This window comes from Sordaria macrospora, chromosome 3, assembly GCF_033870435.1.
Source record: "Sordaria macrospora chromosome 3, complete sequence".
In the NCBI taxonomy this organism is placed as follows: Eukaryota; Fungi; Ascomycota; class Sordariomycetes; order Sordariales; family Sordariaceae; genus Sordaria; species Sordaria macrospora.
In genome coordinates, this window is record NC_089373.1 from 2,767,101 (window position 1) to 2,779,529 (window position 12,429).

The 12,429-nt window shown below is 52.8% G+C and overlaps 4 protein-coding genes and 1 non-coding gene across 5 annotated transcripts; 1 reads left to right on the top strand and 4 right to left on the bottom strand.

The window, feature by feature from the left end:
- Positions 1–136: 136 nt before the first annotated feature.
- Positions 137–2,819, bottom strand: SMAC4_03079 (uncharacterized protein). Its single transcript, XM_003349443.2, has 2 exons — positions 1,735–2,819; positions 137–1,627 (listed from the first exon to the last, which is right to left on the bottom strand). Exons 1-2 carry the CDS (start codon positions 2,243–2,245, stop codon positions 465–467), a joined length of 1,674 nt encoding a protein of 557 aa, XP_003349491.1. The 5' UTR covers positions 2,246–2,819; the 3' UTR covers positions 137–464.
- A 652-nt stretch (positions 2,820–3,471) lies between these two features.
- SMAC4_03080 (uncharacterized protein) lies at positions 3,472–6,180 on the top strand. The gene is made up of 2 exons (XM_066089885.1): positions 3,472–4,004; positions 4,135–6,180. The coding sequence occupies exon 2, from the start codon at positions 4,179–4,181 to the stop codon at positions 6,003–6,005; it is 1,827 nt and encodes a 608-aa protein (XP_065946502.1). The 5' UTR covers positions 3,472–4,004; positions 4,135–4,178; the 3' UTR covers positions 6,006–6,180.
- Positions 6,181–6,526: 346 nt separating this feature from the next.
- On the bottom strand, positions 6,527–6,627 carry SMAC4_13499. The gene is made up of 2 exons: positions 6,592–6,627; positions 6,527–6,562 (listed from the first exon to the last, which is right to left on the bottom strand). It is a non-coding gene; the product is annotated as a tRNA-Ala (tRNA).
- Positions 6,628–7,203: 576 nt separating this feature from the next.
- On the bottom strand, positions 7,204–8,597 carry SMAC4_03081 (uncharacterized protein). The gene has a single exon (XM_003349445.2). The coding sequence runs from the start codon at positions 8,227–8,229 to the stop codon at positions 7,429–7,431; it is 801 nt and encodes a 266-aa protein (XP_003349493.1). The 5' UTR covers positions 8,230–8,597; the 3' UTR covers positions 7,204–7,428.
- A 620-nt stretch (positions 8,598–9,217) lies between these two features.
- Positions 9,218–12,417, bottom strand: SMAC4_03082 (uncharacterized protein). Its single transcript, XM_003349446.2, has 6 exons — positions 11,458–12,417; positions 10,934–11,347; positions 10,060–10,821; positions 9,877–9,955; positions 9,757–9,775; positions 9,218–9,658 (listed from the first exon to the last, which is right to left on the bottom strand). Exons 1-6 carry the CDS (start codon positions 11,780–11,782, stop codon positions 9,608–9,610), a joined length of 1,650 nt encoding a protein of 549 aa, XP_003349494.1. The 5' UTR covers positions 11,783–12,417; the 3' UTR covers positions 9,218–9,607.
- Positions 12,418–12,429: the final 12 nt, after the last annotated feature.

Genomic DNA, 12,429 nt, shown 5'->3' on the forward strand with positions numbered 1-12,429 from the left:
ATTTCAAGCTTTTACGGCACTATACCCGCTATATTGACTTGGCACTAGCCCCTAGCGAGCTCCCAAGTTGCCTGAAAAGGGAAACAGAGCGGCCACCAAGAAAGGGAGGCAAAAGAGGTAACAAGCATTTACTCGACGGAGACTACTGGATATTGTCTTTCTGATGAAGCATTTCAATAAGTATTGTCGCTAACTTCATTTTGTAAGCACGGGACTCATCCTATCTTTTTGGATCTCTCCAAGAGGATTTCATTACATCCAGGAGGTCATCTCGTCGAAGAAGCACAGCCGGATAACCAAGCTACTGTGGCCCACAAACCCAACATTGCTTCCCGAGAATGATATGGGACACTCGCGGTTTCTAATAGACAATGACAAGGAAACGCCATACCAAAAAGCCCTAAAGGTATCATTAACTCGTTATCTAACACACATCAACTAGAGTTTTTTTCCGATCGCACCCTCTAAGCCTTAACCTCCTTCGCCTCATGGCTCTGTGTCTCCTCAAGCGACAACTTATTCTCCCCATGACTCTGCAAATCAAATGGGTCAACTTTGGTCTTCGCGAACTTCCTCGCCGCAACCTTCTTCTCGAACAAAATATCTAACTCAGCATACGTCCTCCCCTTCGGCTCCGGCAGCCTGAAGAACACCCAAATAGCCGACAGCAAGCAGCTACCCGCCCAGAAGAATGCCGTCCTAGCACCCCAATTCCACGCTGTTGAGCTCAGCTGGTAGTTCGTCATGACGTTGACAAAGATATTGCTAGCATTGTACGCCGCACGAGCAAGCACAATGGTCTTGGCCTTTAGACGGGTGGATGAAAGCTCGGAAATGAGACAGTACGTGACAGGTCCGACAGCGAAGTCGTAGACGAACGTGAAAGCGATGAGCACGCCGCCGATGGCCCACACTGAGGCCTTGTTACCGCCAAAAGAGAGACAGCCGACGATGAGGAGCAGACAGAACTGCGCGCAGAGACCGCTGAAGTGGATGCGCCGACGACCGACCCGCGACATGAGGAACCACGAGCCGGCGGTGCCGACCATGCCGAGGGCGTACTGACCCATGGAAAGCGAGAACGAGTTGCTCGCATCCATGCCAGCTTGGGTGAGGAAGTAGGAGAAGTACCCCATGAGGTTCTGACCGCCGAGTGTTTGAACAAGCCAGATACCCACGACGATCTCGGTACGGCGAAGGTCAATACCTTTGAAGCAGTCGCGGAACGTAACACCCTCCTTTAGCCGCTTCTCGAGCTCATTCGTATGCTCAATCATAGCCAGCGTCTCATCCACATTGAATCCAGGCTGGTTCCTTGAGGTCAAACGGAGAAGCGATTGCTTGGCCTCTTCCTTCCTGCCATGGCGGACGTACCACCAAGGCGACTCGGGAGCGAAGATGAGACCGGCCAAGATGGGAATCGGCCAGACCCATTGCACGCCAAAGGGGATCCGGTACGCCCATTGATCGGTCCGGTCCACCGAGCCCTTGTTGACAGCGGCGGCGAAGAACTGGCCAATCACCCAGCACATGTTGATGAAGGTTGTCAGGTATGGGCGAAGCACCATCGGCGCAACCTCGGAGGCATAGGCGGGTGTAACGCTCTGGAAGGCACCCCAGGGGATTCCTGTTTTGGTTCGGACCGGTTAGCATGCGACCTTTCAATGAAGTCCGAACTGCATGTCGACCCTTGGAAAGGAACGGTATATGCCTGATACGAGATTGCAAACTCACCACAAAGAATCTCCCCTACCACCAAAACCTTGATATTCGGCGCAAAAAACAAGACAAAAATGAACGCAATCATCAACACCAGACTCGCAATCGTCGTGTTCTTGTACCCAATCCGATCAGCCGCCCATCCCGCAAAGATCAAGCCGAAGATCTCTCCGGCTCTTGCTCCGTTGGACAGACCGGACTGCCAAGCCGCGGAAACGGCGTACTTGCCCTTCTCCGCGTCGAACTCGCCGAATTTCTGGTTGAACACGGGCGAGGCATAGAGACTTCCTAGCAGGGCCAGGTCGTAGCCTTCCATGATGAGGGTTGAGGAGAGCAGGACGGACCAGCCTATGGCTTTGGGGTAGAGCTTGATGGCGCGGAGGAGGGTCATTTCGTGCTCGGTGTCGGCGGCTTGTTTGGCTTCGACAAGGACGACATCGTCATGGGGTTGGGAGGAGGTGGTGGTGGTGCCTACCTCTCTGGCCTTTTCGGGCGAAGAGGAGGCAAGGGGCTTTTGGTCCGCCATTGTGGTGGTGGAGTGGTGAGGAAGTCAAATTACCTCAAACGAAGATTTATAGAGATGATGCAAAAGTGGAAATGGGGAGGGAATATCCAACTCATGGAGGAGTCTGAAGATGAAAAGAAAGAACAGGAAGCATCGCCAGGAAGGGTGCCGGAAACCCAGCGCCTTTATGTGTCTTCGACCGCAGTCATCGTGGTTGCGGTGCCAGCATCAAGGAAGGTCAAGGGGGAGGAGCAATATTCCCAAAACAGGTTGAACAGACGGTGTTAGTGGTCTGCCACTCCGTCTGCCTGCCGGTAGGTGGATCGTCGTCGGCATTGCCCAATGGCCCCCAGAATCCAGGAATCCAGGCCAGCCCGCGTTGCCGAGAAAAAAATGTCGGCGTCCGGGTGTGGCAACCATGGTCACTCTGTATCCCAAATCGATCAGAAGAAACCGATGATAAGCTTGCCTGAGCGGTAGAGCATCGATAGCTCGCTGAAGCTTTACCCTTACCATCTAGGGTGACATCACATCACACATCATCCCCTCGCCGAAAAGGGAATATTTTGCAGCATAAACGGGTGGTCATATGACATGACTTGTGTAGGTGATCACTGGATTCTTGCGAGTTTCCGGTGTTGTGTTATCCTTCGCTGAAAAGACTGACGAAAGAACGACTCTTCCTGAAGTCCAGCCCCCCAGAAAGACTAGCAAAACCGTTGACCGACCGCAGTGTCGGAGCAAACCCCAGACTCTACTCCCCAAGAACTCCGCTCGAGGTTGCACCCATCCCCCATTCTCCAGTCCCCGGACCCCACGTTTAATCGCTCAAGTCAGGTCCATAAATCCGGGGTAAGGGGATGGATCTCGTTTTCGCTGTTTCGCATTTTGCCCCGGCATATGGCACATGGCGATTTCCAGAGTGCTGGGTCAGTGTGAATGACTGAAAGAATTTCTTTGAAACCAATAAAGTTGAGGGAAAGAAGACAAGCCGGTGACGTCTGTGGATCTGTCAGAGGGAATGGGGTTGCATTGAGGCCATGGGTGTCGGAGTTTGTGGCCCTTTGGACGTGTTCAGGACACTCTTGGGGCGGCGGGTGGTTGAGCCAATGGGATTCTTAGGTCATGACTTGGCTCCTTTGAAGGTACTTGGCGAGTATCATCGTCACCGACCAAGACGTTCAAATCGCTGTTAGTGCTGTCGTACGTCTTAAGCCGCCAATGGACGGTACAAAAAATATCTTTGAAGGCGACAAGGGAGTCGGAGATTGAAAGACGTTGAGCAAGGATAGTGGCAATCATAGCACCCATTCCACCATCCCCGACATCAGAGGAAGTTCATTCAACCAGGCGAGGAGATGGACCGAGGCGACATTCTCAAATCATCAGAGCTCCGACTCCGACACGGACACTCCGGCTTTCCTATCCGGTGGCATCTCGGCCAGCCGAAGGTCCGCTTTGTGGCCTTGCTGATGAGCATTTGTTTACTTCTCCGACCGGTGTTCACTCCTCGGCTTTCAAATCCTTGACACAGGCTCTCCGCGGATAAGTAATGTAGGATTGTACCCCTCCCTACTCGACGTTACATGAAGATCATTCCAGGAACTTTTCTCCTCTTCCGCCTTTCATCTTCATCTTTACCAAATTTTATTTGGGTCAAAGTCTTCTCAGCAACCTTTGTTCTTGAGTACGCCTGGAGACGATCTCACATCGAAAGCTTCTGTCGACTCTTTACCTTCAGTTCATGCGTTCGGGTTGATGAGCGACGCCTGATCTCACTGTGAGTATTCCTAGTCAGATACTGAAAACATGTTTTCGGTAGACAACCAGGAAACTTGACCGGCCATTGACGCCTTTCAGGCGGGTTGTGGTAGCTCTCTTTGCGAATATCAGGCTAATAATTGCAACAGTATATCGACCTGTACCCGTTTGAGCTCAACCTACACTCTCCACCATGGGTTCCGTAAATGACACCTCCCTATGCGTGGGCAAGACTCCCTGGTGGAAAGAAGCCGTCTTCTACCAAGTCTATCCAGCCAGCTTCAAAGACACCAACAACGACGGCTGGGGTGACATCCCCGGCCTCATCGCCAAGATTGACTACCTCCATGACCTAGGTGTCGACTGTGTCTGGCTCTCTCCCATGTTCGAGTCTCCGCAGAAGGACATGGGCTACGATATCTCGGACTACCAAGCCGTTTTCTCGCGTTACGGCACTCTCTCGGACGTTGATTATCTAATTTCTGCCTGTCACACCCGTGGCATGAAGCTGATCCTTGACCTGGTCGTCAACCACACCTCCGACCAACACCCGTGGTTCCAAGAATCGCGCTCGTCCAAAACCAACCCCAAGCGCGACTGGTACATGTGGAAACCCGCTCGCTACGATGCCAATGGCAACCGCATGCCGCCCACCAACTGGCGCAGCTACTTCGCCGGCCCAACCTGGACCTGGGACGAGCACACCCAGGAGTACTACCTGCACCTGTACGACACCTCCCAACCGGACCTGAACTGGGAAAACCCAGAATGTCGCAAGGCCATCTACGATGAAGCCATGCGCTTCTGGCTCGACCGCGGCGTCGACGGCTTCCGCATCGACACCGTCAACAAGTACTCCAAGCGCGTCGACTTCCCCGATGCCCCCGTCACCATGCCGGGCGAGACGGACCAGCCCGCGCCGGAGATGTGGTGCAACGGTCCGCGCATCCACGAGTTCATCCGCGAGATGAACGAGCAAGTGCTGGCACCATACAACGCCGTCTCTGTGGGCGAGCTGTCCAACACCCCGCTTCCCGAACAGGTCCTTCCGTATGTCTCTGCCGCGGCCAAGGAGCTGGACATGGTGTTTGAGTTTAGCACCATCCGCTTGGGCACGGGCGGGCCGTTTCACGGCAAGTATCTATACAGAGAATTCCCGCTGTCGGAACTCAAGCAGTATGTGGCGACGTGGCAGCAGTGGCTTGAGGGAACGGACGGGTGGCACACGGTGTTTTGCGAGAACCACGATAACGGGCGGGCGGTGTCGCGGTTTGGAGACGATTCCACCGCTGAGGCGTGGGAGGCTAGCGCGAAGACTATTGCGTTGTGGCAGGCGACGCTGACGGGGACCATCTTCTTGTATCAGGGGCAGGAGATTGGCATGGTGAATATGCCCAAAGACTGGCCGATTGAGGCCGAGTATAAGGATGTCGAGAGCTTGAATTTTTACAAAGAGGCGAAGGCGTCTGGGGATGTGGAGAGGATAAGGAAGACGGAGGAAGGGCTGAGGATCCTGGCGAGAGATCACTCGAGGATACCGATGCAGTGGGATGCGTCGCCTAATTCCGGTTTCACGTCGGACGGAGTGACACCGTGGATGAGGGTACATGATGGGTTTAAAGACTTGAATGTGGAAAAGCAGGAAGGGGATGATGAGTCGATTTTGGGTTTCTACAAGAAGATTCTGAAGTTGAGGAAGGAGTACAGCGGCTTGTTTGTTCATGGAGCGTTCAGGCCTGTGCTGCAAGAGGATGAGACACTGTTTGTTTATGTCAAGGACGATCAAGGGTTTGAAGAGGGGGATGTCCAGGCTGAGAAGAGGAGGAAGGCGCTTGTGGTTATGAACTTCTCTGGGAAGCCGGCCAATCTTCAGGAGCATAATCTCGATGTGGCAGCGACGCCGGGATGTAAACATGGGGAGGAGCGGCTGTTGGTGACGACCCTGAGGAAGAAGGATATGTCTAGTATGGAAGCTGGCACGTTGAGGCCGTGGGAGAGTAGAGTGTATTTGAGCTTTTAGGAGTGGATGAAGCACTCGACTGGGTAGGCTGAATAATAGGCACCTATCAACACCATCACATGTTCTGTTTGGAGGTGAAGACAGGAAGTAGACCTAGGCTTCCTTCCGAGCGAAGTAAACCCAACCCAGACAAAAAAGAAAAGAGAAATTAGGTGTAAAGAAAGAATCAAATAAATACAAGACTGGTTTCTTTGTTAGTTTGGTACTTCGGAGCAGGGTTAAACAGGGGAGATTTAGAGCCCTCATTGGCCTCCTTTGGGTTTTCGTTTGAAGGCACTGACAATGCGACCAGGTAGAAAGCGCCACAAAGCCTCTTTCTGTCTCTCTCCGCCTGCCGTGATGCTTCTGTACGTCTCTTTTGAGGCTTTGAAAGCTGGAAGATATAAAAGGGCAGGCCCCCTTCGTTCGAATCCCGAATGCTTTTCTACTCCCAGTGGCTCGAGCGTGGAATTGGGCGCTTTTTTGTACCAAACTAACAAACATACCAGTCTTGTATTGTAAGAAATCAAGCAAAAGAAATATGGACGAACCGTGGTTTGAACACGGGACCTTCTGTATAAGCGGGTACCGAGGGCAAGCAAGGTATTGCAAAACAGACGTTCTACCACTGAACTATACGCCCATTCATCTAGATTTGTTGTAAGTTTGGGTTGGGACATATGCTTATGTTTAAAGGGTGAGGATTTGGGCTGCGGCTGGTTGCCTGCAGGAAGAAACCTAAAGGAAGGCTGGGAATGAAGGAGGAAAGGTAGGTATCGTAGACAAACAAACAACTTGTCGAGTGTCTTGAACGTTCCCGTCCTATCTCAACATTGCGCAACTTTGCCTCAATCACTGGCTCTCCTGTGATAAAGTGCCAAATTTCTGGAATATTGTCCACGCAGTTCGGCCGACTATCTTCCTTCTCATCAGCCACCCAACCCTCCCAAACAACCGGTCCTGGCGGTGTACAAGTCGTCGTCTGCCAACTAAACATCAATCCCGGTTCTCCCGCCTTATACGCCCTCGGAAAAAGCCAGGATGCTGAACTTGAATTCCTGGGCCTCTTTCTTTCATCTGAGATGTAATGAAGGGAGTGTCAAGACTATGTGCTGATATCTCGAGGGCGATTGACAGTATGTTGGGTTGTCGAGGAGATGTGACGCATCATGGCCGGTTTGAACCCCCAATTTAGGCAATAATTGAAAGACAGGTATAGTAAGTAGTATTACAATCTTTGTTACAATCTCCGGTATGTAACCAAATCTTGCGGTCTTCCCGACCTAATCCACGATTAGCAATTCTCAGAGATAGATATGGCATAAAAGTACCCAACTTTCGTCGTCTTCTCGTCTTCCCATATTGCTGTCCTCCAATTCCCGAACCCGATCCGTTTCTCTCCTCATCTTCCCCATCCGAGACCAACATCAGACCATCATCATCATCAACAAACAAAATAATTCCCCGCCACCACCTGCCCCAGGCCCAAATTCCTCTCAAACGCCTCCTGATCAAACCTCACCCTCGTCACCATCCCCACATCCTCCTTCTCCTGCTCACTATCCAATCCCAAGACCTCCCTGACCTTCCGCCCATCCACACCCCCGGGTTGCTCCCAGCACAAGAAGATATACCGATGTGGACTACTCACCCCGGGCGGATTCGGTCCCATATACCCGACCACGGGCTTCGTCCTCATCTCACTCCTAGCGTGTCTAATACCCTCTGACCCACCAGCCACCTCGTCAGCCGTGAGGTAAATATACCCCTCGTCAGCATCCAGCTCCTCCGTCTCCAGTCTCAGGTCCGCCTCCAAAGAATGCAAAATCGGCGCCAGCACGGGGAAACTGGGGAAAGGCGGGTCGAGGTCGAGGCAGATCACCATGTAATGAGGGATGCTGCCTTGGGCGTTGCTGGCTTCTGATCCTCTTCTCCTAGAATGCCCAGTGTTGGTGCCAGGGTCGCCGGGTTCTGAGAAGGAGGAAGAAGAGTGGCTGGAGACGGGACTGAGGTCGCAGTTGGGTAGGGTGATGTTGGATAGAGCGGTGGCGGAGATGGAGTAAGAAGGGGGGAGGGCGGCGGCGTCCTTTGAGAGGGGGGTTCCTGGGCAGGAGACCGTTGTGGGAGAGGGGAATCCGGGGAAGTGAATCCGGAGAGGAGCGCGGACGCGGCGGGAGGGGTTGGCTTCGGCGAGGGCGGAGAGGGAGGAGAGGAGGGCGGTTACTGAGGAGGCTTCTTTTAGCATTTTGTCTGGTCTGGTGGTAAGGCTGCGCTTGTCGGTGACTTGTTGGTGGGTATGTAGGCGTTGTTGTTGCTGTGTTCTTATCGTGGTGTTTTATGATTGTTGTGGGATCGGTAGGATCGGGAGCAACGGGTTGGAGATGCTCGACTCTCGACCACCGATGATGTAATCGATGGGGATGGGATCACTCAGATCTGCTGCTGCATGGTGGTGATGTTTCAAGATGCCAAGGCTCCTTGACAAGTGTTTCGGACCGGGTTTGGGTGTCGTTCGTTGCGGGGAGATCGCCGGTCGGGGGTTGATGCTTGCAGTGCTGGTGATCCGATATGGGAGGTGTAAATAGTTTGGGGCGGAACTCGGTGTGTTTCGAGTCAGTTGTCCGAAGAGTGGGAGAGGGTTGCAATATAATATCACCCCTTGGCATATTATCTGAGGTTGCTGATTCAGTCCTTGACGGGACAAACCTACCGAGAAATTCCGCGTTTCCATCGGGCTGTCTCTCTTCCCTTCCTTCAATTCATCGTCCAAAAGCCGATGGAAGGAGTGATCCATGAGGTGACAGTGATGGCGATATTACGGGTATGCACATAGAGAGGAGAAACTGTCAACGGCCAACGGCTACTCCATACCCCATACCCCGCTCGCTTACTTTACATTTCTTCAAGAACGACGGTGGCTTGAGATTTCGAAAGTCTAGTCCAGCCGTCGGCCCCGGTGTTTCCATTTACTTTGTGGGGGATGGGCGGGTTTCCCGTCGATTCGACGATCAACGGGCTCGGCCTGCTCGGCAAAGCTGGGCAAAGCTGGGGTAAAGCGGCTGGTTGGATGAATGGGAAAAGGATGAGGATCGGAAGGTGTGCATGATGGTGACGTTGGATTCACGTAACGGTAACTGCAGCTTGCAATATCCGATCGAAGGAATTTGTCGCGTGGTTTCGAGAGGAAAGTGTGTCGGTCTGATAAAGAATCGTCCGTTTTCCTTTCGCTCCTTTCCGCCGGAGAGTGTGTGGTGTGCTGAGCCGACGATAGTAGTGTCGTGTTGGTTGTTTATTGTTCCGATGATAAGTCTTACGGAATGACCATGAGCCGCGGGCACAGAGGGGACGAGAGCGGGCTAGAGGAGCGTTAGGCGTTACTGAAAGCACTAACGGAAATACACATAATCTCCAGAAGGTTACCGCAGAACGAAGGGACTTTCCGTTACTGCAGGCGCCAAGACGCTATCACCTCCGCATCGGCCATCAAGGTACCTCTACCTACTGCAGGTACCTGTCTGCAGATCCGTAGACACTCGGCCATAACGATCATATTCTCAGCCCCGTTTCTCTCCTCTAGCAAACTTCCTCTCACCACCTCCTCATAACTCTTCCTAATCCTACCCCTACGCCCTCGTACAGACGTAGTATCCCGCCCACAAGTTATCGCAGTCGATCTGTTTTCACGGCGTCGTCGGTTAGCGCAAAAGAACAACAACAACAACCCACAAAGCTCCGAGTCACTCTATCAGCGGAATTTACTGTTTAGACTTACACTTGGATTAAGTTTGTAGCTGTTGGGGGAGCATTTTGGGTCAGCGTAATGTTCAAGAAGAAGGCCAAAAGGGGAAAGTGGATGGGAGGAGAAGATAAACAAATGAAAAAGGATACTCACAAATCCAACAACAACAACCCATTCCGATTAGCAATATCCCTACAATTATCGTCGTTGACAATCTTATCATATGCCTTGCCTAGATTTCCCGGGAACAAAAATCATTAGTAAGTAAAACTCAAATCACCACACAAGCAAGTTTCAAAGTTGCCGTTCTGAGAAAGAAATTCTTTGTAAACCCACAAGTCTTGCTCGTCCCCGGCACCACCGGCCCAGGCGCATTCCCATTCCCACCACCACCCGGTGCCGCAGTCACGGTACTCGTCACCGTCGCCGTCACAGTCGTCACCTGTCCCGGTTTCGTCACTGTGATACTAGTCGTCACAGCCGGCGGCGTCTTGGTGTCCGTCACAGTCTTGGTAGCAGTCGCTGTCGTATAGATGATTGAAGTCAAGGTGTCGATAGACGTGCTAGTAATCTGCGTCAGTCGCGTACTCGTCAACGTCTTCACACTCGTTGACGTCTGGGTTTCGGTGAGGATGGTGGTTAGAGTGGCGATGGAGTAGCTGTAGGTTGTTGATGTCGCGGTGATTGTGGCGGTGACTTGTTTGGTGTTGGTGATGTAAACTGGGATTGTGGCGGTTACGGGCTTTGTTTGGGTACTGGTGACGTAGACGGGGACTGTGGTGGTGAGGGTGTTGATCTTGGTTAGGGTCACGGTGTTGGTGGTGTCGATTATGTTGGTCGATGTGGTGAGGATCACCGAGGTGCGGGTTATGCCGGTGTAGGAGGTTGCTGTCACGGTTGTCGTTGCGGTTGCGGTGATGGGGATGGTGTTGGTAATAGGGACGGTGTTGGTTGCTGTCCGGGTTGTTATGACTGTGGTGATGGTGGTTGCAGTGACGGGTACCGTGGCTGTAACCGGGATGGTGTTGGTTACGTTAATGATGCTTGTCGAGGTTGTCACTATCACTGAAGTCACGGTGCGGGTAGCGCCCGTGGTAGCTGTCGATGTGGTGATGCTTGTGAGTGTCAAGATGGAAGTTGCTGTGGCTGTGGCGGTGATAGGCACGGTATTCGTTACATTAACCACATTTGTTGACGTCGTCAAAATTACGGAGGTCTGAGTAACCCCCGTAGTAGCTGTCCTTGTCAATGTTGAAGTAGCAGTGACTGTCGCTGGAACCGTGATGATGACAATATTCGTCGACGTCGTCAGTATCACCGATGTTTGCGTAATGGCAGTAGTCGCGGTAGCCGTGATCGTCGACGTAGCCGTTGCCGTGGCAGTCACCGTCCTCGTAGCCGTCGTTCCACCAGCCGTAGTCGTAACCACTGACGTTGCCGTTGCCGTTGTGGTAATTGTAGCCGTTGCCGAAACTGTCGCAGTGGCGGTCGTAACCGACGTCGCCGTCCTCGTAGTCACCGAGATATACGAAGCAATAGTCGTAACCGTCACCGTCCCACACGGCTCCCCCGGCCCAGTAGGGGGTGAAGTAACCGGCGGCGCCGAAGTTGACGAAGGCCCGGACTCAACGCCGCATATCCCAAAGTCAGGTAGACACCCGGCCCCGCAGTACTCGGCCGTTCCGCCGCAGAATCCGTGCTCCGAGCAGCAGTTGCCGAAGCGGGACCCAGTACAAGTAACGCCTTTCCCGCAAGTGCCGTCAATACTGACTGTATTAGCTGGACCCGTCGGCGCAGGTGGATCGGTGCCGAATGTTCCTTCCACGCAGTAGTCGTATCCAACCGTGAGCTGTGAGCAACTGGTCACGCCGGGGTTGGACTGGAGGAACTGCGAGACGGTTATCCCGTTGGCAGCCGCGATTGTGGCACAGGTGTCTCCGGCCTTGGCTTTGACTGTTCGGTTGCATCCTATTGTTTGAGCGAAAACGAAACCATTGTGGTGGGAGATCGTCGCCAAGGTTAAAAGGAGTACCCTTAACAATAGGGAGAAGGGACCCATGGCGGCAGGAGTCGAAGAGAAGGGGGTGTGAAGTGTCGTAGGTTGATTGCCGAAGCTCTCGTCCCTTGATGGTCAGTGGTGATCCCTCACTCTATCTGAAGCCGTGACAATAAACTCCTTCTCCAAGCATGCTGCACAGAGGAGAGGGCGGGTGATCATTACCATACTGGCTTGGGGATTATCACTTATATATTACTCGCATTATGTCCCCCAAGGGCTTCTACTCCGGCGTCGATCGATCCGGAAAGCTTGTAGTAGCACGCGATTTCTTATGGTATGGATTCGCCGGCTTCGAACCACGGCTTTCCTCTACTCGCTACCTGAATGTCAGCCTCCGCCGATGGAACAGGAAGTAGGAACTGGGCAACCATCGTCGGACTCAGATGACAGCAAAGGCTACCATTTCTTGGGCTGGGAGACGCAAGTCCGTAAGGTCCGTAAGCTGGTTGAAGCGTTCAAGTCGGAATGGTAACCGAAGCTGGTTACACTGAGCTGTCGCCATTGTTGTCAAGTATGGAAGGCGTGAGGTGGTTCCATAGTTCCATGCAGAGGATTGGAAAATTGTTATTTTTGGTAGGATTTCCAGACTGAGCTTGGCCATAATGGTGGTGCCCGGAGTTGGGAATATGGATAAACTCAGGCTTTGG

Bases quoted from the DNA above. Each gene is read 5' to 3' on its own strand.
- SMAC4_03082 (XM_003349446.2), bottom strand. From the start codon at position 11,782: ATGGGTCCCTTCTCCCTATTGTTAAGGGTACTCCTTTTAACCTTGGCG. The intron at 10,822-10,933 runs GTAATTTTGACG...CCACATCGACAG, and splicing joins CGGGGGTTACTCAGACCTCC to CTACCACGGGCGCTACCCGC. The intron at 9,956-10,059 runs GTGGGTTTACAA...CGGGAAATCTAG, and splicing joins GCCGGGGACGAGCAAGACTT to GCAAGGCATATGATAAGATT.
- SMAC4_03080 (XM_066089885.1), top strand. From the start codon at position 4,179: ATGGGTTCCGTAAATGACACCTCCCTATGCGTGGGCAAGACTCCCTGG.
- SMAC4_03081 (XM_003349445.2), bottom strand. From the start codon at position 8,229: ATGCTAAAAGAAGCCTCCTCAGTAACCGCCCTCCTCTCCTCCCTCTCC.
- SMAC4_03079 (XM_003349443.2), bottom strand. From the start codon at position 2,245: ATGGCGGACCAAAAGCCCCTTGCCTCCTCTTCGCCCGAAAAGGCCAGA. The intron at 1,628-1,734 runs GTGAGTTTGCAA...GAACCAAAACAG, and splicing joins GGTAGGGGAGATTCTTTGTG to GAATCCCCTGGGGTGCCTTC.